At 40.7% G+C, this 22,806-nt stretch overlaps 4 protein-coding genes and 1 long non-coding RNA gene across 16 annotated transcripts; 1 reads left to right on the top strand and 4 right to left on the bottom strand.

Annotated features, from left to right (window-relative positions):
* Nucleotides 1–213: 213 nt before the first annotated feature.
* On the bottom strand, nucleotides 214–4,107 carry LOC309692903 (tripartite motif-containing protein 16-like). Of its 5 annotated transcripts, none has more exons than XM_082511780.1 (2): nucleotides 4,023–4,107; nucleotides 214–2,723 (listed from the first exon to the last, which is right to left on the bottom strand). In XM_082511780.1, the coding sequence occupies exon 2, from the start codon at nucleotides 2,625–2,627 to the stop codon at nucleotides 1,206–1,208; it is 1,422 nt and encodes a 473-aa protein (XP_082367906.1). In that variant the 5' UTR covers nucleotides 2,628–2,723; nucleotides 4,023–4,107; the 3' UTR covers nucleotides 214–1,205. The 5 variants fall into 5 exon arrangements, with proteins under 5 accessions (XP_082367906.1, XP_082367903.1, XP_082367905.1 ...); XM_082511777.1 differs by lacking the exon at nucleotides 4,023–4,107 and adding an exon at nucleotides 3,456–3,732; XM_082511779.1 differs by lacking the exon at nucleotides 4,023–4,107 and adding an exon at nucleotides 3,456–3,732 and having other exon boundaries at nucleotides 214–2,720.
* A 4,714-nt stretch (nucleotides 4,108–8,821) lies between these two features.
* On the bottom strand, nucleotides 8,822–11,852 carry LOC309703059 (uncharacterized protein; the record flags this gene model as incomplete). Its single annotated transcript, XM_082527763.1, has 2 exons — nucleotides 11,272–11,852; nucleotides 8,822–11,147 (listed from the first exon to the last, which is right to left on the bottom strand). The coding sequence occupies exon 2, from the start codon at nucleotides 10,385–10,387 to the stop codon at nucleotides 8,822–8,824; it is 1,566 nt and encodes a 521-aa protein (XP_082383889.1). The 5' UTR covers nucleotides 10,388–11,147; nucleotides 11,272–11,852.
* A 282-nt stretch (nucleotides 11,853–12,134) lies between these two features.
* Nucleotides 12,135–15,022, bottom strand: LOC309701724. 3 transcript variants are annotated; one of them, XR_014275227.1, is made up of 2 exons: nucleotides 14,823–15,022; nucleotides 12,135–12,746 (listed from the first exon to the last, which is right to left on the bottom strand). It is a non-coding gene; the product is annotated as an uncharacterized lncRNA (long non-coding RNA). The 3 variants fall into 3 exon arrangements; XR_014275228.1 differs by having other exon boundaries at nucleotides 12,135–12,735; XR_014275229.1 differs by lacking the exon at nucleotides 14,823–15,022 and adding an exon at nucleotides 12,857–13,216.
* Nucleotides 13,432–17,550, top strand: homezb (homeobox and leucine zipper encoding b). 3 transcript variants are annotated; one of them, XM_082525903.1, is made up of 2 exons: nucleotides 13,432–13,674; nucleotides 15,895–17,550. In XM_082525903.1, the coding sequence occupies exon 2, from the start codon at nucleotides 15,911–15,913 to the stop codon at nucleotides 17,297–17,299; it is 1,389 nt and encodes a 462-aa protein (XP_082382029.1). In that variant the 5' UTR covers nucleotides 13,432–13,674; nucleotides 15,895–15,910; the 3' UTR covers nucleotides 17,300–17,550. The 3 variants fall into 3 exon arrangements, with proteins under 3 accessions (XP_082382029.1, XP_082382028.1, XP_082382027.1); XM_082525902.1 differs by lacking the exon at nucleotides 13,432–13,674 and adding an exon at nucleotides 13,682–13,831 and having other exon boundaries at nucleotides 15,895–17,549; XM_082525901.1 differs by lacking the exon at nucleotides 13,432–13,674 and adding an exon at nucleotides 15,536–15,724.
* A 471-nt stretch (nucleotides 17,551–18,021) lies between these two features.
* On the bottom strand, nucleotides 18,022–22,800 carry cideb (cell death inducing DFFA like effector b). Of its 4 annotated transcripts, none has more exons than XM_082525906.1 (7): nucleotides 22,721–22,800; nucleotides 22,310–22,367; nucleotides 21,460–21,608; nucleotides 20,763–20,877; nucleotides 19,962–20,120; nucleotides 19,682–19,872; nucleotides 18,022–18,595 (listed from the first exon to the last, which is right to left on the bottom strand). In XM_082525906.1, the coding sequence occupies exons 1-7, from the start codon at nucleotides 22,729–22,731 to the stop codon at nucleotides 18,454–18,456; spliced, it is 825 nt and encodes a 274-aa protein (XP_082382032.1). In that variant the 5' UTR covers nucleotides 22,732–22,800; the 3' UTR covers nucleotides 18,022–18,453. The 4 variants fall into 4 exon arrangements, with proteins under 4 accessions (XP_082382032.1, XP_082382030.1, XP_082382033.1 ...); XM_082525904.1 differs by having other exon boundaries at nucleotides 22,171–22,367; nucleotides 22,721–22,761; XM_082525907.1 differs by lacking the exon at nucleotides 22,310–22,367 and having other exon boundaries at nucleotides 22,721–22,797.
* Nucleotides 22,801–22,806: the final 6 nt, after the last annotated feature.

Here is a 22,806-nt window from a genome sequence, read left to right as displayed (position 1 = left end):
AGAGGAAGTACCAGAGCACCTCCATCCAGCCACCCGGTCCTCTCTCGAGGCCCCTGCTTGGCTTTACTCAGTCTCTGTTGCACAATCGTTTACCCCACAACCAAAAACACCGGAACACCCTCCCCCAGTCCCCCGTGCAGTCTCGACGCCTGTGGGCTGCGCATTGTCAGTCTCTGTGGCGCAATCGGTTAGCGCGTTCGGCTGTTAACAGAAAGGTAGGTGGTTCAAGCCCACCCAGGGACGATAAGTTATTGTCAGGTAATGCAGAATCGAAGGACAGAAGGACAGTGAGGAGGCATCAAAGTTCCACAACACCTCCACCTTTTCAAGTGGTGACATTGCCTCATCGCCATTCTCCTCCTCATTTGTTGTTAACACAGAAGACACCATGTGTTGCTTTGCTGTGTTGGCCATGTTACTTTCTCCTTCTTTAAACGATGCATCAGAATCATCATCGTTCTCCATTGTGTGAAAGCTATCAGTTTGTTGGAAATCGATGACCCACCCTGTAGATTATAAACATTTATAGCAGAACAATAGTTCCCTGTCTGTGCTTACAAGTGAATGTATAACAATGAGTCTGGTTTAATCTAATGACCCAAAAACTAGTGAGGTGTACACTCAGTGTTTTAATATTAAATGTTCACTGGATAAAATTAAAAGACCTAAAATGCTTCGTTCAACTTTTAATGGGGAAAAATATGTATATAATAAACTGGCAAATTTCATAAAAAAAAATAATAAATTGGTGTTAAAAAACTTAAAAATGCAGTGTTAAAGCATTCCACATATTAAAATATACTCTGTTATTTATCAGATGATTTACATTGTATAAATCAAAAGTAGCTCTGTCTTGTCAATAATAAGACCAAAGAGCTGTGTGTACAATGGAGAACACCACCAGTAGATGGACAGAAACATCTTCAACTTGCAGGTGAAATAAAGCAGAAACGGTTCAAACTAAAAGAATTAGTTGGTGCATTAAAAGCAAATACCAAAGCTAAACATATATAATTAACCAAAAGAGCATTTTAGGACAAAAAAAAACTAAATAATGAGTAGATCTATGATTAGCAAAGTTTACAAACAATCTCTGTGACACTAAGAGCTTTTCCACAAGAACAAACAGACTGGTGGGAGTAGCCAGAACTATGATCCCGGTACCTGTTACCATCCCAGTAGTAATCTTTCCCACATGAACACTTCTACTGCTGATGCTGAGTCGTGCTGTGGATATTTTGCTTTCCCAGTTGGACAAATGGGGCCAGGTCCTGGATGTTGACGCTTTCTTTGAGCTTCATTGTGATTATTTCTTCTCTCTGGTGCTGTCCGGTTCTTCTGAAGAAGGACAGCGTGGAGGCAGCAAAGTTCCACAACACCTCCACCTTTTCAGGTCGTGGTACAGGCTCTTCTCCATTCTCCCCCTGATATGTGATTGATGCAGAGGTTGTCACGAGTTGGGTCCCAGTTTTGGCTGTGCCAGTATTTTGCACCTTCAAACCTTGTGAAGTGGATGACTGAGAACCTTCATTTCTCTTTGTTGTGAGGCTGCTGAGCTGCTTATCCTCCCAGCACAGTCCATACACAGCTCCATCCTTCAAGTTCTTTGCACACTTTTTATCACATAAACCAATCGTCCAATCAGACTCTTCGGACAGACTGACCACCCACCTCTGAAAGCTGCTGGCTTTCTTGGTACTACAGATTAGAAGAGTTGCATAGCACTGTCCCAGCCAGCTATTGTGGAAAACCTTCCTGTTGTCTTTGGACAGCAACATGCCAGGACCCAGAGACTGTGGCTCAAAGATCAGGTCTGAACCAGTGGGAACAAGCTCCTGGTGGTGTTCAGGATCAACCAGAGTCAGCAATGATCCCCAGAACTGAGACGCTTGCTTCACCATCTTCTCCCCATTCTGTCTCATCTCCTCAACCAGTTTGTCCTGATGGCTGCCCGGCTCCAGCCCTTTACTCAGATCCTCAGCTTTGGCCTCCTCCACATCCTGATGCACCTGAGAATACATCTGCAGGAATCTGAAGGTGTCCTTCTCCTTCTGTGCTGCTTCCAGGCTGATCTTGCTGGTTTTCAGGGACACCATACGAGCAGAGACTGAGCTCTGGACGCTGGTCAGAGAGATGTCACGCAGCTTAGTCACAGCCTCAATCAGACGCACACTGCAGCCACCCAGCTTCCCTCTTTCACTCTTCTCCCACTTTTCCAGACTCACATTCTCATCGTCTGTTTTCTCCTGTAAGATCAGCTGCTCAGCTTTCAGCTTCTCCAGGAGCTCTTTGTGGGCTGTGGAGAAGGTCTTCATATTGTGTAGGCGGTGCTGGTCCTCAATGGCGCAGGAAACACACACACAGGTCATGTCGTCCAAGCAGTAGTACTCCAGGAGCTTGCCGTGCTGAGAACATTTGGTGTTCCCACATAAAGCCATGGGTTCAGTCAGAGGATGAGTCTGCAGTAACACAGGTGTGGTCAGGTGGGCCTGGAGGTGCTGGACACACATGGAGATCTCACACTTCATGCACGTCTTCTTTGCTGGTTTCCTGTCCTCTGCACACATGTCACAGAGGACAGTTTGTGGATCTGTTCTTCTCCTTTTTGTTTGTATGTTGTCAGACATGTTTTCCAGCAGGAAATCCTCCTTAGATTTGCTGAATATAACTCAGTGTTGTACAACAGTTTGGATTATCTGGAAGTTGGTTTGAATTTTACACTGCTAAAAGAAATAGAGAAGGTAGAGTCAGGCAACTTTTACTGCAGAAATATGGACGTGCCAACATGAAAACACAGATCAGAGTTTAATTTGCAAACACACTTTTGTGCTAGGGTAGAAGAGACATGGACTTGTAATAAAATGCAATCAAATGATAAAATCCAGGCAGCAATGTTTCTATTGTTGAGCCAACATTAAAAACTGTTAATTTGCCATAATATAGCTTATGGATGACATCCCTTCACTGCCCTTGCCCTAATTTTCTATCTGTAAAATAGAGGAAAGTTTTCATGTAAAGTCACAATATTTGATTATTATATAAAGGCTTTGATGCTTGAGGCAGGATTTACTTCAGTATCAGTTTGTTGGTGCACAGAATAAATTGACTAACTTTCTTCTTTTTTCATAGGAACAAACATGAAAACGCGGTGTTCTCGCTTCAGTCAATCAGATAAATAAAATCATCCTATATATTAAAAATATACTCACTTTATCATCTATCAGATCATTTAAATCGTATAAAACAGCCGCTGTGTTTCTTTGTTGTCATTAATAAGACCAAAAAGCTGTATTTATGCCGATCATAAACCGAAAACAACCAGAAAAGATGGACTCGACGATGCTAAGAACGACCGTGAAACCGAGAAGATGGAGTAAGATAACGCTAGCGATCAACCGACTGAGGCTAATGTTCTGGATGAAATTCAGTCGCTCAAAATGCACTTTACAACTTACCTGCGAAAAGTTTACATGAAGAAATGACAGGTGCAATCGGAGTGTTTTCCGAGAGCCTCACCTCAGCAGAATCTCGTATTAGTAAAGTTGAGGAAGTGGTTTCCTCACTAACAAGTTGGGAGGCCACTTGTTATTGAACTAAACTGTCAGGAACTCCTGCTGAAAGTGGATGACCTTGAAAACAGAAGCCGGAGATCCAACATGAGACTCGTCGGATTACCGAGAACTGAACCAGGGAAATCACTGCGTTTTTACAGAGCTGGACTGTGTCCAAATTCAGGGGCTGCTCCTCCTTCGGAGCCCGATTACGTCGTAATGTTTTCGTATTATTTCCGTATTGTTATTCTATTTTAAATTTTAAATTATAAACTTTTTAGATTATAAACCTTTGTACAATTGTGCCCTGTATGTGCTGACAAGTTACTGTAGAAAAACGAGCCCTGTCTTATATAATGACACAAAGTTTTTGTCATTATATAACACCAGTAGTATTTTCCAGCCTGGTTCTCAGTCTTTCAGTTTTAAATTGAAACTAATTAAAAGTTAATCCAAAGTTATTTACTTTACCTTTTAGACTGACATGGTGTACTTAATAAACTGGCAAATTCAGTAACTTTGGTCGTGGTCAGGCATTTTCCTTTCCCAGTCGTACAGTTCTTCTCCTTTCTGTTTGTATGTTGTCAGACATGTTTTCCCAGCAGGAAGTCCTCCTTAGATTTGTTGAATATAAGTCAGTGTTTAAATCAATCTTTATTGCTTTGGACTCCCTTTTAATGAAATTCACCATGAACCTCAAGAATAACTGGGTTTCGCTCTTTTTATTTAACCTGTTACTGGTCAATGTATTAAGTCTGTAACACATTCAATTCTCTGGGCGATATTATCTCACTACTGCTAAACCACACTCAAGGAGTGGTTAGACAAGTTTGACTGCAATTGTTTTCTAATGTTAGTAATTCAGTTAAATTTCCTTCAAGATTAACAAGAAACATGTCATACATACAGAGTGAGCAAGCGATGAAATTCAGGCAGCAATAAGCCAGCTATAGTCTGTCTTGAGCAAGTAGCTCAAGACTGTTGGAGTTGCACCATTTATGATGACCAAACTTACTTTAGACTTTCTTTGCAAGTTTAAGCAGTAATAAGACTTTTGCACAGCCAGCACCACATGTTCGTTTACAGATGATCAGCATTTTAAGAGGAACTGAAAACTGTGGTGGTCAATAAGAAACGTGGTGACGTGGGTTTTGGACAACAGCATGGGTGTTATTTACAGAAGTTCACAAAGCACCGCTGTGATTGGTGGGGAACCAATAATATTTCCACAAGAGCAGATTGACTGGGAAGAGTTGGAGCCTAATGCCCCTCCATAATTGAATCCATAACTAGACTTAACATTAAACATCCCACATGAGCATTTCGACTGATTCTGGTATTGTTGTGGAAATCCTCCAAATGGAGATGTCGTTAAACTTGAACTAAAGGACAACTCATTTGTCGCTTCCTTTTCTAAACCCTGGAGACAAACAAAAGGCTTGAGGTCTGAGCTGGTAGAGCTGATTGTTACTGTGAGTAAGTTTATTCTCTGGTGCTGCCCGATCTTGCTGAAGAATGATAATGAGTCTGGAAAGCTCCACACAACTTCCACTATTTGTGGTCTGTTCATCTGTTGTTCCACATTTCCATCTGCAGTGTTGATCACTTGTTGGGAAACCTTATAATGCTGTTGGGGCGTTTCAATTTTCGGCATCCCAAACCCCATTACAGGTGGAGTTTCTTTCATAACCCAACTAGACTCTGTTGTGAGAGAGAAGAGCTGGTTACCTTGGCAGTGTAGGCCATAGATATATCCATCCTCCATACTTGTTGCATAAGTGTCGTCACATACACCGATGGTCCAATCACAGTCTTTGGAAATGCTGATCACCCATCTCTTAAAGTCAGGAGCAGGAAGTGTACCCTTAATGAGGAACAAGTTAGAAGAACAAAATTTCATCCACTGACTGTGGAAAACCTTCCTGTTGTCTTTGGCAGTGACATGCCAGGACCCAGAGACTGTGGCTCAAAGATCAGGTCTGAACCAGTGGGAACAAGCTCCTGGTGGTGTTCAGGGTCAACCAGAGTCAGCAATGATCCCCAGAACTGAGACGCTTGCTTCACCATCTTCTCCCCATTCTGTCTCATCTCCTCAACCAGTTTGTCCCGATGGCTGCCCGGCTCCAGCCCTTTTCTCAGATCCATAAGGTTGGTGCATGAATCTGCTATAAATAGTGTTTCCTCATCAGCATCCCAAACACTATTACACGTGGAGTTTCTTTCATAACCAAATTAGACTCTGTTGTGAGAGAGAGGAGCTGGTTACCTCTGCAGCGTAGGCCATAGACATATCCATCCTTTATATAGTTTCTATAAGTGCCGTCACAATCACCAATGGTCCAGTCACAGCCTTTGGAAATGCTGATCACCCATGTCTTAAAGTCAGGAACAGAAAGTGTACTCTTAATGAAGAACATGTGGGAAGAACAAAATTTCATCCATTGACTGTGGAAAACCTTCCTGTTGTCAGTGTGGAGAGACTATCAGAGAGATACAGCTGGATGACTCCGCTCAGTCATCAACTCAGGGCTGAAGACTGGAGTTCAATATTCACCTCTGCCTAATCACACAGACCACCTGTTTCAAAGTACACCTGCACCTTCCAGGAGGAGGTCTGGACTGGAAACTGAACCTAAGCTCATGGAGGTACTTCACAGATTGATGGAGGATAATTGTAGGCTGTAGTGACAGGTGATGGATATGCACAGAAGAACTGATGCAAGATGACACTGTGTATCGACCTCTGTCATTCCCACCAGCTGTCCAAAGTAATGGTCATGCTTTGCTTTCTGGCTGGGAGAATTTGCCAGACTCAAGGTTGCCCTGGAAAATCCACTGCCTGAGGATGGTACAGAGCACTTTAAGTACCAGATTTTGGTGGATCATCTGCAATATGAGGAAGCACTATTTATAGCAGATTCATGCACCAGTTCCCCACAATCTTCTACTGATACAATGGCCAGTATGGGTAACCTCACCAGATAGCTCTCACAAAAATTGCTGACCTCATGGAAGCCCCAAACGTTGCATGTGGTGACACCAGTGGGTGCATGTATTTCGCACTGAAAGTGAGTACACTTATTTGGATGGTAGATCAGCTTGGACTCACAGGCCAGACTGAACCTAACTGTGTGTCCCATGTGACACGGCAGCTCACCAAGCTGCCTCAGGACATGCAGGCAGAGTTTATGAGGTTCTATGCGGATTATTATTCCCAGTTTCCCGTATTTCCCTGATTGGCTTGATTATGAACTAAATTTACAAGAGACAACATATGAATCTTGTTATAGTGAAGCTCGGTGTAAATCAGCACCTCGGACAGAGCGCCGCATTGACTGCAAGGGTGGTAAGAGCATCAGAACTCTGCACACTATAACAGCCCTGGTAAACACCAGCCCCAGGAATGTCCCACCCCCCAGCACCGAGCCAAAAGAAGGGTCTCCATACTGTCCTTACTGTACCTACACCCAGCATTTCCTTGCTCAGTGTGCACATTTTCCACAGCTGACAGTAGATCCAAGAACACTGAGAATCAAAACCAACAGGAGGTGTTGATGATGTGGTTGTTTGCATGAGCAAAAGCATCTGTACCTAAAGCCACAAATGTTGTTGAATCTATTTATACTTTTGTCTTACCTGGTTCAGCTGCTCCTGTTCAAACCAAAGTTAGTGTGTGTTTTCTTTTACGAGCGAGACATTCAATCGATTTATTGTAGAGACAACCTTCATGTTAGCTTCAGAAGTCCTTCAGTGTGGGTATTTTACAGGATTTAGTTTCACACAGTTCATTTCACCATTTCAAATTGTTCTTATGTAAACTTGTTCTTTTTTGTCATATGTATCTAAACTTTTAAAAAAAGGCAGTTTTTATATCTCAAAAACTCACATTACATTTCATCCAGTAAATAAAAACATTTCACAACTTCAAACTCCAATGACTTTATAATTGATTAAATCATTTACAGCGTGTACTCATGAAATTAAAGAGACTCTGTATCCTAACCTCTTTCTGAAACTAATGGTGAACATTTCAAGTGTTTTCTTTGTTAATTTATACAATATAAGAACCATATTATCAAGTTACGTTTTCTGTTAGCCAAATTTAGGGGTTTTTATGTTGGTTTTCTAGTGAGAGTTTTCTTGTCAAGTGCTAACTGAACAGCTCAGACAACATGATTGGTCAGTTGCAGTCATTATGATATTGTAAGAACAACACTAACATGGGGTGATCAGATGCCATTGATTGAATTTATTAATTTCCCATAATATCTTATGTATGACATTCCCTTGCTGGGTTCCTTTATTTTCTTATTATGTATAAAAAAAAGAAAATAAATGTTATGTAAAGTCACAATACCTGGTGATTATTTAAAGGCTTTGATGTTTGAGGCAGGATTCCTGCCAGCACTGAACAACTGTATTTATTGCAGTATCAGATTGTTGGAAATCGACAGCCCAGCCTGTAGATTATTGACATTTATGGAGAACAATAGTGCCCTGTATGTGCCTACAAGTTACTGTAGAACAATGAGCCTCGTCTTATCTAATAAGACAAAATCTGGTGAGGTGTATGCTCAGTTTACAGTGTTTACTGTGCACCTGGATAAAATTAATAATGCCAAAATGTTTTGCTTTATGTCTTATATAGTTAAACTATCTTCATTATGGAGTTATATGAATGCCCTGACTAAAAAGACACTCAGTTAAACACTTCGAACAAATCTTAAAGGATAAACTTTAGGATGGGCTTCATTTTGGACACAGACAGCAGGTATGCATAATAAACTGGCAAATTTGGGTAAAATTCCTTTTTTTATATTAACAAAAAGTTAAATTGCAATGTTTACACTTTAATTAATCAAATAAAAACATTCCACAATAAAAAAAAATCAACTTAATTTATTATTGATCAAATCATTTACAGTGAATGAAACAACACGTTTCTTTGTTGTCATCAATAAGGCCAGAGAGCTGTACGAGAGCACCAACAGTAGCTGGACGCAAACATCTTCATTTTGCAGATTAAATTAAGCAGAAAAATTAAAACTAAAAGACTTTGTTGATACATTGGAACCAAATGCAAAAGATAAAAACTTATTGAAATCGAAAAACATGCAAGTGAATATACATTTTAAGTTTGGTTTGAATTTTGTTCACTGAAAGTTTGCATTTCACAAATTCATCACTGAAGATTCTTCACTGAATTCATCCGTCACTTAAATTTATATCCATCTGGTTAAAAAAAAAAACAAAAAAAAACAGAGCCCCAGTTAGCAAAGTTTACAAACCATCTCTGTGACACCAATAACTTTTCCACAGGAACAAGTAGACTGGTAAGAGTAGCCAGAACTATGATCCCGGTACCTGTTACCATCCCAGTAGTAAACCTTCCCACATGAACACTTCAAGTCCTGCTGCTGGGTCGTGCCGTCAATATTTTGTTTTCCCAGTTGGACAAATGGGGCCAGGTCCTGGATGTTGACGCTTTCTTTGAGCTTCATTGTGATTATTTCTTCTCTCTGGTGCTGTCCGGTTCTTCTGAAGAAGGACAGCGTGGAGGCAGCAAAGTTCCACAACACCTCCACCTTTTCCGGTCGTGGTACAGGCTCTTCTCCATTCTCCCCCTGATATGTGATTAATAATGAAGACACCATGTATTCTTTCACTGTTTTAATCAGAGGTGTTTCTTCCCATTCATCCATTCTGAATGATCTATCTGAAACATGGGAAACTGTATTACATCTCTTTGTTGTGAGGCTGCTGAGCTGCTTATCCTCCCAGCACAGTCCATACACAGCTCCATCCTTCAAGTTCTTTGCACACTTTTTATCACATAAACCAATCGTCCAATCAGACTCTTCGGACAGACTGACCACCCACCTCTGAAAGCTGCTGGCTGTCTTGGTACTACAGATTAGAAGAGTTGCACAGCACTGTCCCAGCCAGCTATTGTGGAAAACCTTCCTGTTGTCTTTGGACAGCGACATGCCAGGACCCAGATACTGTGGCTCAAAGATCAGGTCTGAACCAGTGGGAACAAGCTCCTGGTGGTGTTCAGGATCAACCAGAGTCAGCAATGATCCCCAGAACTGAGACGCTTGCTTCACCATCTTCTCCCCATTCTGTCTTATCTCCTCAACCAGTTTGTCCCGATGGCTGCCCGGCTCCAGCCCTTTACTCAGATCCACAGCTTTGGCCTTCTCCACATCCTGATGCACCTGAGAATACATCTGCAGGAAACTGAAGGTGTCCTCCTCCTTCTGTGCTGCTTCCATGCTGCTCTTGCTGGTTTTCAGGGACACCATACGAGCAGAGACTGAGCTCTGGACGCTGGTCAGAGAGATGTCACGCAGCTTAGTCACAGCCTCAATCAGACGCACACTGCAGCGACCCAGCTTCTCTCTTTCACTCTTCTCCCACTTTTCCAGACTCACATTCTCATCGTCTGTTTTCTCCTGTAAGATCAGCTGCTCAGCTTTCAGCTTCTCCAGGAGCTCTTTGTGGGCTGTGGAGAAGGTCTTCATATTGTGTAGGCGGTGCTGGTCCTCAATGGCGCAGGAAACACACACACAGGTCATGTCGTCCAAGCAGTAGTACTCCAGGAGCTTGCCGTGCTGAGGACATTTGGTGTTCCCACATAAATCCATGGGTTCAGTCAGAGGATGAGTCTGCAGTAACACAGGTGTGGTCAGGTGGGCCTGGAGGTGCTGGACACACATGGAGATCTCACACTTCATGCACGTCTTCTTTGCTGGTTTCCTGTCCTCTGCACACATGTCACAGAGAACAGTTTGTGGATCTGTTCTTCTCCTTTTTGTTTGTATGCTGTCAGACATGTTTTCCAGCAGGAAGTCCTCCTTAGATTTGTTGAGTATAATTCAGTGTTGAATAAAGTCCTTGTTGCTCTCTTTCTGACTCTTTTTTAGAAAAAATTTGGAATTTGATGAACTCCTGAGTTTTGCTCTTTTCTTGCCTGTTTCTGATCACCGTGTTTAGTCTGCTCAGGAGTGCTGCACCACACTTTCAATTCCCTGAAAACTCCACACTGAAGGGGTGGAGTCAGACAAATGTGACTGCAGCTGTTTTATAATGTTTGCAATTCAGTTTAATTTCCTCCAAGATTGACAGGAAACACTCAAAATTTTAAAACACTGAATAAGCAATCTATAAAATCCAGGCAGCAATAAGCCAGTTATAATTAGCACAAGATTGATTTTAGGAGCTATTTAATATTCACATTTTCTCACTTCATATGTTTGTACAGAACCACATCTTCATTTAGCTCCAAAATAAATGAAACAAAGAGGATACTGGAGTTCTCACACTTCATACAGGTCTTCTTTGCTGGTTTTCTTTCCTCTTTCACACAGAACAGCTTATGGATCAGCCGGTGTTTTTAGATGTTTATTTAAATCTGGATCTCCTGATTTGATTTGTTGAATGTCATTCAGTCCTTAAAGAATCTCTGCTGCTCTTTGTTTGACTCCAGTTCAATGAACAGAAGTGTTTTCTAGCCTGGTCTCTCACTTATTTATAAATCCAGTAGCACCATACAAAAGTTTGGATCATCTGGAAGTTAGTTTGCACTTTGCACTGCTAAAACAAATAGAGAACAGGCAGAGTCAGTTAAGTTTAACTGCAGAAATATGGACGTGTTAGAAAAAATGATCAGAGTTTGATTGGCAAACACACTTTTAGGGTAGAAAAGACATGGACTTACATGGAATTACGAAATCCACAGAGCAATTTTTCCATTGTTGTGCTGACATTAAAATACTGTTAATTTACCATAATGTAGCTTATGGATGACATTCATTCACTGGCGTTCAGCTGCCCTTATTTTCTATCATGTGTAACAAAGAGGAAAAACATTTTTAATGTAAAGTCACAATACCTGGTGATTATTTAAAGGCTTTGATGTTAGAGGCAGGATTCCTGTCAGCACTGAACAAATGTATTTATCAGATTGTTGGAAACTGACCGCCCTGCCTGTAGATTATAAACCTTTATGACAGAACAATAGTTCCCTGTATGTGCCTCCAAGTTACTGTAGAACAATGAGCCTGCTCTTATCTAATGAGACAAAATCTTATCAGTTTTTGTGTCCTTATATAAGACCCGTAGTATTCTGCAGCCTGGTCTCTCAGTATTTTCAGTTTTCAATATTCAAACTAATTAAAACCAATAGAATGCAGATTGATTTGCTTTACTTTTATACTGACAAAGGTGTACTTAATAAACTGGCAAATTCAGTAACTTTCTTTTGTCCAATTAACACAAATGAAAATGCAATGTTCTCGCTTCAGTTAATCAGATATGTAAAGCATTGCATATATTAAAAGTATACTCACTTTATTATTTATCAGATCATTTACATTGTATAAAACAACAGCTGTTTCTTTGTTGTCGATAATAAGACCGAAGAGCTGTGTGAACAATGTGAGAGCACCACCAGCAGATGGAGACACACGTCTTCAACTTGCAGGTGAAATAAAGTAGAAACGGTTCAAACTAAAAGAATTTGTTGCTACATTTAAAGCAAACACTGGAGCTAAGAATATTTTAATTAACAAAAAAACAAAATTGTTTTACTTTTTTAATTTACATTACTTTCATATGTGATACATCGCACAACAAGTTAATCACTGAAGCAGCACAATGTCTTCACAGTTTATGAATGTGAAAGACAGTCAGTTACACTGATATTCATACAGGGACAGAAAATGACTAAATGATCAGCAGAGTTTGAACTAACAGAGTTTACAAACCATTTCTGTGACACATGGACCACCAATCATTTTTCCACAAGAACAATTAGCCTGGGAAGAAAAGCGGGACATATTATTTCTGTATCCATTACCATCCCTGTAGTAAGCTTTCCCACATGAGCACTTCCATTCTTGCTTCTGGGTCGTGTTTTGGACATTTTCCTTTCCCAGTCGTACAAATGGAGTCAGTTCCTTGTTGTTCAGGCTCATCTCAATAGTTATTATTTCATCCCTCTGGTGCTGTCTGGTTCTGCAGTAGAAGAAGAGTGAGGAGACATCAAAGTTCCACAACACCTTTTCAAGTGGTGGTAAAGGCTGGAGGTGCTGGACACACATGGAGATCTCACACTTCATGCACGTCTTCTTTGCTGGTTTCCTGTCCTCTGCACACATGTCACAGAGGATAGTTTGTGGATCTGTTCTTCTCCTTTTTGTTTGTATGTTGTCAGACATGTTTTAGAAGAAAGAAGATTTTGACAGGAATTGGTCTTGTTTCCAAAGATTCAGAAATTAAAAAGCTTTGATCAGTGTGCATACCCCAGTGTGATGTGATAGTTTGAGCTGCACTCCGTCCTCACCGGTATACTTTACTCAGAAATAACCCAGTGTCAGCTATAAATTCTTATCGTAGCAACCTAATCCTATATGTTCACACTCCCATAAAAAAAAATCTGTCAAAAAATATGAAATTGTTTAACACAGGCAAAATAAATACACAGTTACAAGTATAAACACCACACCTAAATAAAACGTATGTCAGCTAAGAAATGATTGACCTTTGTGGCCAGGGTTAGGCCACAAGGGCAGTTACTTCATATCATTTCTTAAAACTGTATTAAAAAAAGAAATTCCTAGCATAGCCTACCTGGCTGAACAGGTAAACCATGTGCCATAAGGTTGTTGCAGAGGACTGAATATGGGACCATTTACTGCAATTTTTCTCCCAGATTTCCTGCCTTCTTTCTGTCCCAGTTAATATTTTTAAATGGGATATTTATTAAAACCAGGTGTATTTCTGGCTCAAAATCTTTGTGGGGTGTCATCGAGACAAAAATTAATTTTGTTTTGTTTTCTCATTTAATAAATTAAAATCGGGAAAAAAAATGATTTAAGAACATTTCATTTGGGAGATTGAAAATGGTCTGCACCCCAGATGTACCTTATATGTAAAGTGAAAGCAAGTCTATCACATTTCATATATAACCTCTGTCATGAGCCAAATAATAATGTGTTCCTAATGATGTGACCAGTGACTTCGGGGAAGAATTTGTAAATTATTTTTTCGCCTTTTTAATTGTATATTTCGGACAGTTTTCAAAGGGAACATCAGACAGGAGCTGACGTTGTTTCTCAAGGTTGGCGGGCGCCAAAGTTTTATGAATGCAAGGCAAACCCAGGAAATACTTTTATTAAGCTAACTACACCTGTGCACCGAAGTTAGCCTTAAACGTACCGCTAGTGCTAACAAACAGGCAGCAGTGCTCCGATAAAGCAACGGGGTGAACAGTGAAGGTAACCAGTACTTTTTAACATCACTGTGTGTTACTCATAACCGGGTTAGAGAGGTCAGTCCCGGTCAGAATATAACAAGCTAACATCAAAGTGTAGCCAGCTAAAGTTAGCTAGCTAAGTTAGCTAGACTTTGTTTAGTTAATTAGCTAAAAGTATTAAACAATAAGTAATATTTAATTAATTAAAGTAATACGTAATTAACAGGAATCAGTTTGGGTGTAACCTTACTTTCTTGGGCATTAAATCACTGAAACCAAAAGGATTAAAATTAACATTTAGAGTATTTAATATGTTCAGTTCTTACTCTTACGTCTTATGTCTTACTCTTATTGAGGTACTACTAACTTAGGGGATTAAATTGAGCTCCAGGTATGAGTTAATTTTATAATTAATATTTTAAAAAATATATAAAATAACCAGCTGTTATAAATTACACAGCACCATTAAGTTTGTGAAACAACTTTAGCAGCGCCACGGTGAAAATGGTGATCATCTGCCAAAAAGTGATTTCTGATATTAAACTTTTGTGGACCTATCATCTATCAAATGTGTCTCTAATGAATGATCAAAAGCCATTATGTAAGCGAGTAAGAAAAGACCTGCCAGCATGTAGAAGTTGCAGCCACTCTTTGGCAAAGTCACTTTTATATATCTTTTGTTTATGTGGGCAAGATGTCTCATTGACATCAAAAATCTGGTATAAAAAACTGCAAGAAATATAATATAACACTAATATCAAGACATTTAAGTGGCCAAAAGGACTGGATTGATTATAATGTGAAACAGACTACATACAATAATGCACAGTTATAAGGATGCTTGCAAAGCAGGTCATTTTTAAAAATTTAAAATTTTATCTATAACACCTTATAATGCCCGTTCATAATGTAAATAAAGATATTGGACTATTCATCTTAAGAACTAATCACTGTGCAATAGACTGACAATAGTCAAAATACTGTGCAATAGACATTTTCCTGGAGGAACCTACCCGAGGGATCTATCTATCCGTCTTCTGTATCTTATCAGTTTCTCACATAGCTGTGGAGAAATTTTGGGATATTCCTCGTTGCTTGTGTTCTGGTTTTGTTCAGATCTGCTGCCATGTTCATTCTAGACCAGGGGTGAGCAGGCCTCGAGGGCTAGTGTCCCTGCAGGTTTTAGGTGCGTCCTTGAACCAACACAGCTGATTTAAATGGCTAAATTAGCTCCTCGACATGTCCTGAAGTTCTCCAGAGGCCTGGTAATGAACTAATCATGTGATTCAGGTGTGTTAACCCAAGGTGCAATCTAAAGGGGCAGGGATAGCTCAGTAGGTAAAGTGGTCGCCCCATGATCGGAAGGTCGGCGGTTCGAATCCACTTAACGGCTACCCTGAGGTACCCCTGAGCAAGGTACCGTCCCTACACACTGCTCCCCGGGCGCCTGCTTAGTGGGCTGCCCACTGCTTCACTGAGTGAATGGGTCAAATGCAGAGAAAAACAAGTAATTTCCCCATGGGGATCAATAAAGTATCCATTATTATTAAAACCTGCAGGACACTGGCCCTCGAAGCCTGGAATTGCCCACCCCTGCTCTAGACAGAAGAGTTTTTTCCCTTAACCCTTTCTAACAAGCCATACTTTTTCAGTTTTTTTTCTAATAATAATGTCATGAACATTAACATTAATCGTGCTAACTGAGACCTGTAGAGCCTGAGATGGAGCTCTTTGGTTTTTTTGCAGTGTCTCTGAAGATTGCATGGTCTGATCCTGTTGTGAATTTGCTGGGAAGCCCTCTCCTGGGAAGATTGAGTCTTTATGTTAACACACATCTGAATGCTCCAGACCATTAAACTGCCAAAACTTCTGCTTTTATAGACATGCTCACGCCTGCTGATACCTCATTAATCAGGTGCATTTGATTATCAGCACCTGGCTGCTACTTACCGGAAGTGCACGATAAACAAATCAAATATCTAAGAAATCAAATACTTCATCACAGGCACTGGGAAAATCCTGCTCAGTAATTTTGACCTTAGAGTATTTTATTTAGTTGTACATGTTTCTGTCTGCTGTTTTCAGGAGTGCATCACGACAGATGAGTAAGATGAGGCACTTTGCTGATGAAGAGCTCCTCGGACTCGGTCAGAAACCGCCTGGCACTCGTGAAGAGACTCCAGCTTTCTCAGACATGAGCCCTACCCCCATGGCTAACGGCATGAACCAGAGAAGTGTGGTGTGTTTCCCCTTGATCTCTGAGAGTAGGAAGCTTGTGTGGGTGCATTCGCACCAGATCGACTCACAGATACACGGCGCTGCGGAGCTGGACGAGGCCTTTGACAGGTTTCCCTACCTAACACACAGACAGACCGCCGAACTGGCAGAGAGTTGCCACCTGCACCCAGACCAGGTGAAGGCGTGGTTCATGGCACAGAGGCTCCGCTACGGCATCAGCTGGGACTATGAAGACATCCGTGAGGTCCAAAGGAAGTTCAACTCAAGTCAGGAAAAGAAGGAGCTTCAAGGCGGGACGGAGAGAGAAATAATGGAGGACGGAAGAGAGAAGAGAAAAGTGAAAGCAACTGGTGGGAATGCAAAGGGAAGAGGAGTGAGAGGAGACAGCGCAAATGTTAATGAGCAGTTGAAGAGAGACATGAAGGAGCAACCAGTGAAGGAGAAAAAAAGCAGCACGCAAAAACGAAAAAAGACAACAGCAACAGACCAGATGGGAAAGAAGATCATGAAGCGTGATAAGGAGGAGATGATGGATAAAGTGGAAAGTGGGGGAGAAAAATGCCCCAAGCGTCGTGGCAGAAAAAGAAAAAAACCAAGAGTGATCAAAAGTTGCATGCAAGAGGAGAGTAATGCACCTCCGGCTCCCAGCTCTCTGCTCGGCCCCCAGGCTGAAAACCAAACTTCTGATGCATCTCCAGCGCCTGACAACCAGACACGTCTGCTGCAGAGAGCCGGCGATCCCTGCTCTACCATAGACGGCGACTTCAGGGAGAAAAAAGAAATCGAGGGTGCAGATCTGCAAGCAGAGCCGGACCACAGCGTTTTCATCACAGATATTGACAAACTAAAGGCCCTCATCGAAGTGAAAAACACCCCCTCTTCCGCAGAGCCTACACCTACTACTCGGCTCCACTGCAAGACGCCGGCCCAGCTGGCAATGATGAAGATGGCGTTCCTGCAATGCCAGTACCCAGACAAGGAGCAGTACAGCCGGCTGGCAAGGCTGGTCGATGTGCCACGCTTGGCGGTCATTCAGTGGTTCGCCGACATGCGCTATTTCATTAAGAGAGGGAGGCCTCGTTGGATGAATGAGGAGGAGCACCATCGGGTACTGGGCAACATCATGTATCAGCAGTACATGAACGCGATGACTAAAGTAAAGTTGCCCAATAGCATTAACTCCTGGATTATGATGCTCGAAGGGAACAAAGGCTACAGCGAGGAGAAAAATGTGAAGATCCCTCCAGAGTAGAAATAGCACAACAGCTCTTATGGCTCATATAAAAACACAGCTGGATCGTTTTTTAGTTCATCTGTTCTTCAGGCAGTTGTCAACTTGTTTATCAAGTTCCCATGTTAGACAGACCCCCTGATTCCATGTTTTTCCTGCTGTTTTAGTTAGTGTGTTCAAAAGATCCTCATTCGGATTCTAGGTGCAGTTTTAGTCTGTTTATGCTGTGCAGCTGTTTTCACTGTCTTAATAAAAGCACTTTTATTGCTCTTCCAGCAGGACTCAGCTGATTAGTTACAGCAAAACACAAATTATTCCTCAGTGCGGACAGAAAACACAGGGATGTTTGAAAGAAGACACATGTTTCAGCATGTAATCCACACTAAATTACACCAACACTGGACACTTTAAAACAGTGGTGTCAAACATAAGGCCCGGGGCAAAGAATCGGCCCAATAAAGACTTCAGTCCTGGACTGAAACTGTGAAGGAGAGTGTCGATTTTGGGCTTTTCACTAAATTTTACATGTTTTCCTACTAAGAGCTCTGCAGGTCATTCATACTAAACCAAAGTAATTAATAGCTAAATGACAGAGAAGTTATTTTTTCCCCACTGTGTACATTTCTTTCATTTTCTGCTATTTAGGTTAGGTTCAGTTTTATACTTAAAGACAGTCTAGAAAATGAGCTACCAGAAGTTTCTGTTATTTTACACTTTTATTTCTTACAATTTAAACCCAAAGAGCGCTTATTTTTATTATAATAACATACTATGTCCAGGATTAAATGTGCAGTTAAACCTCAGTGCAGGAGTTTAACTGGTCTGGCCCTGCTGTGAAAGATATTAAGTGGGTAATATTTCACAAGTTAGCCAGCTATCTTACTAAATCTTGCTTTGTTAGAGGCAAAAAGTATTAAAAATCAGTTTTAAACCTGAAATATGATTACAAAAATACGACATCTATTCATACAATCACAGTTAATATTTACAGATGCTACCTCAGCAGATGTTTCTCTTAACAAGGTGCTTTCTTTTTCCTCTTCTTAAGGAGGTAAAACATAATTTTCCAATACTGTAGGTACTGAAGGGTTAGAGTAAATTGAGAGGCTCTCAAACAGGTCCAGCAGTCACACAAAAGACCTCATTACTTTAGGTTGCATGTAAACGGGTCCATCTCAGTTCCATCTGGCTGCGTACTCCGCCCTCTGCGGCTGCCAGAGCTCTGCGCCTTCGATGATGCGGCGGATCATGGTGGCAGACGTGAGAAGCAGGTGTCCAGCAGCCTGAAGAAGGGTGGAGGCCACACGCAGCACTTCTCTGGGAACAGCACAGTGTTATCAGGATTAAAGGTCAATGCAGATTCTTCAGCCTGAACCAGAAACATCTAATGTGATCGTTAAGCTTTTAATAGCTGGCTGTGAGTGACAGCTGCTATTTCTCTTATCCTCTTTTAAAGTTTAAAGTTAAATAATCCAAAATCTGTAGAAAACTGAGACTTATACACAAGTATTTCTTTAGTGTCCTTTTATTCAGATGTTATACTGTTATTATTTGAGGTACTAATCTGGGAGTATAAAATCAAGAAATATCAGAAAAATCAAAACAAATTTGTGTAATAAAATTTATCGTGTGGATCAGCTGAACTCCACCTAACTATTAAAATGTATTTGAAGTACATAACACAGGCTGGAGCCAGAGCAGGCAGGAAACCAGGTAACTTACTGCACCCTTACTACTTCCATAGGAATTATTGTGCTGCTGCTGATCAAATGCATTTTGTTAACTGAGAATCAGAAGTTCTGGCAGTCTGCTGGTCTGTGTGATAACACCATGCAACATCCCAGCAAATTTACCTCAGGGTCAGGTCATGCAATGCTCGGAGAAACTGCAAAATCGCAGTAGCTACAGCTGAGACTCTACAGGTCTGAGTTATGATGTCAAATATTAAAGTTAATGACAGTGGAGTTTGAAAAAGACTGAACAGGTCTGTGAGCCTAAGCCTTGATGCCCAAGCCAAAATTGCATCTGAACAATCCACAGAACATCTGAAACAATGTCCTTTAAGATGAGAACAAAGTGGAGATGCACACCACCACCAGAAAACCAAACTCAGCCTATCAGCAAACACACCTCACACCAACTGTGAAACACGGTGGTGGAGGTGGTGATGATTTGGGTGTCTTACAGTCAGTGAGTTGACTGTGAACTCCTCTGTATACCAAAGTTTTATAGAGTCCAATGTGACGTGTTAAAGTTATTGCTACCGTTCATTTTTATTAAGTGCAAACTAAAGTCTGTATTGATGCTAAAAGACTGAATTTTTCTTCTGCCACTGAAAGCTTGCACAGCACTACATATCCAAATGAACCTTTATTACCCTCCTAACCTTTTCACTTGGCTTACCTGAGAACTTTCTTGGGCCCAAGACACTGAAAGTCAGCGCTCACTGAGTACAGGCCTTGAAATGTGGCCTGCACATTCAATGAGCCAAACACATCTTTGGGGCTCATCCTGTAAAGGTCAAAGGTGACGCGGGCTATGTCTCTCCCAGTACGTGATTTGTTGTGGTCTTGAGCTTTGGGCACAACTGCACCCTGGGAGGCATCAGAGAGATTAGAAAACTGTCACCAAGAGACAAAAAGCACACCCTAAACCCAGACACAGCTTCTGCGGTCAAACCCACCTGTTGTGATCTCCACGTCTGTCCAGGCTCCAGGGCCATGAGCATGACGTTGTCGGGTAGGGTCATGAGGAACTCATCAGAGTCGACTTCTGTACCGTCATCCTCACAAACCAGAGACAGAGACACAGCAGACAGCGAGAGCAGCAACGCCTGGCATACCTGTCAGTATGAGGACAGTAAGCAGTCATATACAGAGAATATGAATTAGTGATATTTACTTCCCAGCTGTAAAAAAAACAAACCCTCATTCTTAATCATTTATTAGCATTAAATAATAATTCAACATGATATGGACTTGAATGGAAACATTTCCATGCCATCTTAAGGACTTAGTCTTAGCCTTTGTTAATACCATGATCATCAGTTAATAAACCAGTTTTTATGGCACCCAATTGGCAAGAAAAAATGCATTTGATCAGCCTCTAGGTGGAGCTGTTGTACACATAGCTGATATTCAGCTGGCGTTTGGAAATGCAGTTTGGCCCTCTTATATTCTGCAGGCAAAGGCAGTGAATATTTGACTAATGACTTCATGTGATCCTATACAAAAATTATAGATTATGATATCATGTTTTTAGATGATGTCATGGCCTTAAGGTAATGAACTATCTTCTAAAAGATTATTTAATCCTCTTTTATTGCCACATTGAAATCATTTGCCCTATTAATTAATTTTATAATTTTAAAAGCTTATTTCTCTTTTTTCAAATTTAATAGATTTCTTAATCTTCTATTTTATTTTGACATTTTTGGCTGAAAATATTTTCACCCTATTGAGAACCTTTCCTCAGTCACTCTCACCCTCTCCTTCAGCTCCTCCAGCGTCCCGGCCGTGACGCCTTTCCTGGTGTTCCTGTTGTGACAGCACACTCTGAAAGGTCTCTGTGTCGGGGACCACACTCGCTTGGTTACAGACCTGAGGACAGACGAGACAAAAAAAGGTTTGAAAATAATAGAACGGTCTCTTTAACAAATGTTTGACTTTTATCTGAGAGGATGCTGGTTTTGTGTCCCAGTAGGTTATATTAACAAGCTGATATTACCCGAACATGACCCCAAAATCTATCAACTAAATTGCATTGAGCCGTTTTTAGTTTTGTTATTTACACAAAGTACTTAACATGAGTCAAACTGTTATGTGAGTTTGATCCTTGTGCGATAGAGACCATTTTCACATACATTCCTTTTTTTATTGTTATTTCTATTTTATGCACCATCTGTATTTTTATTTACATTAAATCATCCTCTCAATTTCACTCTTCCATTGTCACACTGATTTTACCTGCTTTTATTTTATTTTACGGTTTTTCTTAAACATTTTAATCTGAAATGAGAAAAAAGTTTTTTTCATACCTCAGTCTTACATAAGTCACAGTACTGTACATTTTTGGGAACACCTGTCGAATCATTAAGTTACTTATGCCTGTTTTACGATCGTATCAAGCTGCAGACAGCAGCAGTGTACTAACTGGTACGTTAAAACTCATTTGTCACTTACTTGATGAATGAAGATGTTGTATCCATGCTGGTTAGTTTCTTCCCTTCTCGTCTCTCAGCCTGATGTTTTTGGGGCTGTTTTGGTGTCACACACTGTATTAGTGTTCGTGCTGCTTGTGTTTGACCCAGTTGCTGGACTTTACCCCGGGACTTGGTGATAATTCAGATACAGAACAGAACAGGGTAAAGTTCATATTGATTGTGTTTGACTCAGACGTGCCTTCTTTTATCTGAAAAGCAGAATAATGATATCTACAGCTGATAATTCAGAGGTTGTTTCCTGTGTTTTTATAACTGAACATAAACAGTTTTTTAAGAAGTCTCTTTTTTTTTCTTTAAAGAATTATTAGATGGTGTTAGCTTTGTTGGGTCTGTAAGCCTGTATACTGGAGACTGTTTTATGTTGTAGGAGATAACTATAGTGCGTTGTAATCTTTTTGTAATTTTTGGCTGACATAAGGTGTTCAATAAATCATTTAAACAGAACCTGTCTGACAAAGTGAAGTAGGCTAAAAGATCTCAAAAAGTAACACATTATGCCACGATCTAAAGAGACTCAAGGACAGCTGGGAAGCAAACTGACATCTGTCTGTATGGAAAGGTTTGAAAAGTTATTTCTAAGGCTTTGGGATTCCAGTGAACCATACTGAGAGCGATTTTCCACAAAAGGAGAAAACTTGGACCAGTATGAACCTTCCAAGTTCATACTAACAGTCAAACATGGTGGTGGTAGTAGTGTGATGGTCTGGGGTTGCTTTGCTGCTTCAGGATGGCTTGCTGTAATTGTTATAACCATGAGTTCTGCTCTTTACCAGAAAATCCTGATGAGACTCACTGAAGGACAAGTTCACCTGGGCTATGGAAAAGATCAATGATCCAAAACACATCAGCAATTCGACCTCTGAATGGCTTAAAAAAAGAAGAAGAAAGACAAAGTGTGTCAAAATTCCTCCAATGTCACGTGAAACACTTATTGCAAGTTATTGCAAACACTTGACCGCAGTTTTGCTGCCAAGTTGGGCACAACCAGTTATTAGGTTTAGGTGGCAGTTATTTTTTTCAGAGGATCAGGTAGATTTGTACAGATTTTTTTTCGCCTCAATAAATAAAACTATCATCTAAAAACTGCAATTTAGAAACAGTAAATAAACACTTTCGGGTCGTTATAAAGATATAAACTAAATTAATTATTAAATTAATCTAAATGAATCTTTTCTGGTATTCCTCGCCTCAGCTAATATATAATTTTCATTTCTATTTACCTTTTTTCCATTAAATGTTTTCTTTAAATCATGAAGTGTTGGCTGGCAGGCAACGTCAATACGTCATTTCCTGAAACCAGATTGGG

Source organism: Aulonocara stuartgranti (assembly GCF_965226115.1).
Source record: "Aulonocara stuartgranti genome assembly, chromosome: 3".
Lineage (NCBI taxonomy): Eukaryota > Metazoa > Chordata > Actinopteri > Cichliformes > Cichlidae > Aulonocara > Aulonocara stuartgranti.
This window is presented reverse-complemented; position numbering and strand designations above follow the sequence as displayed.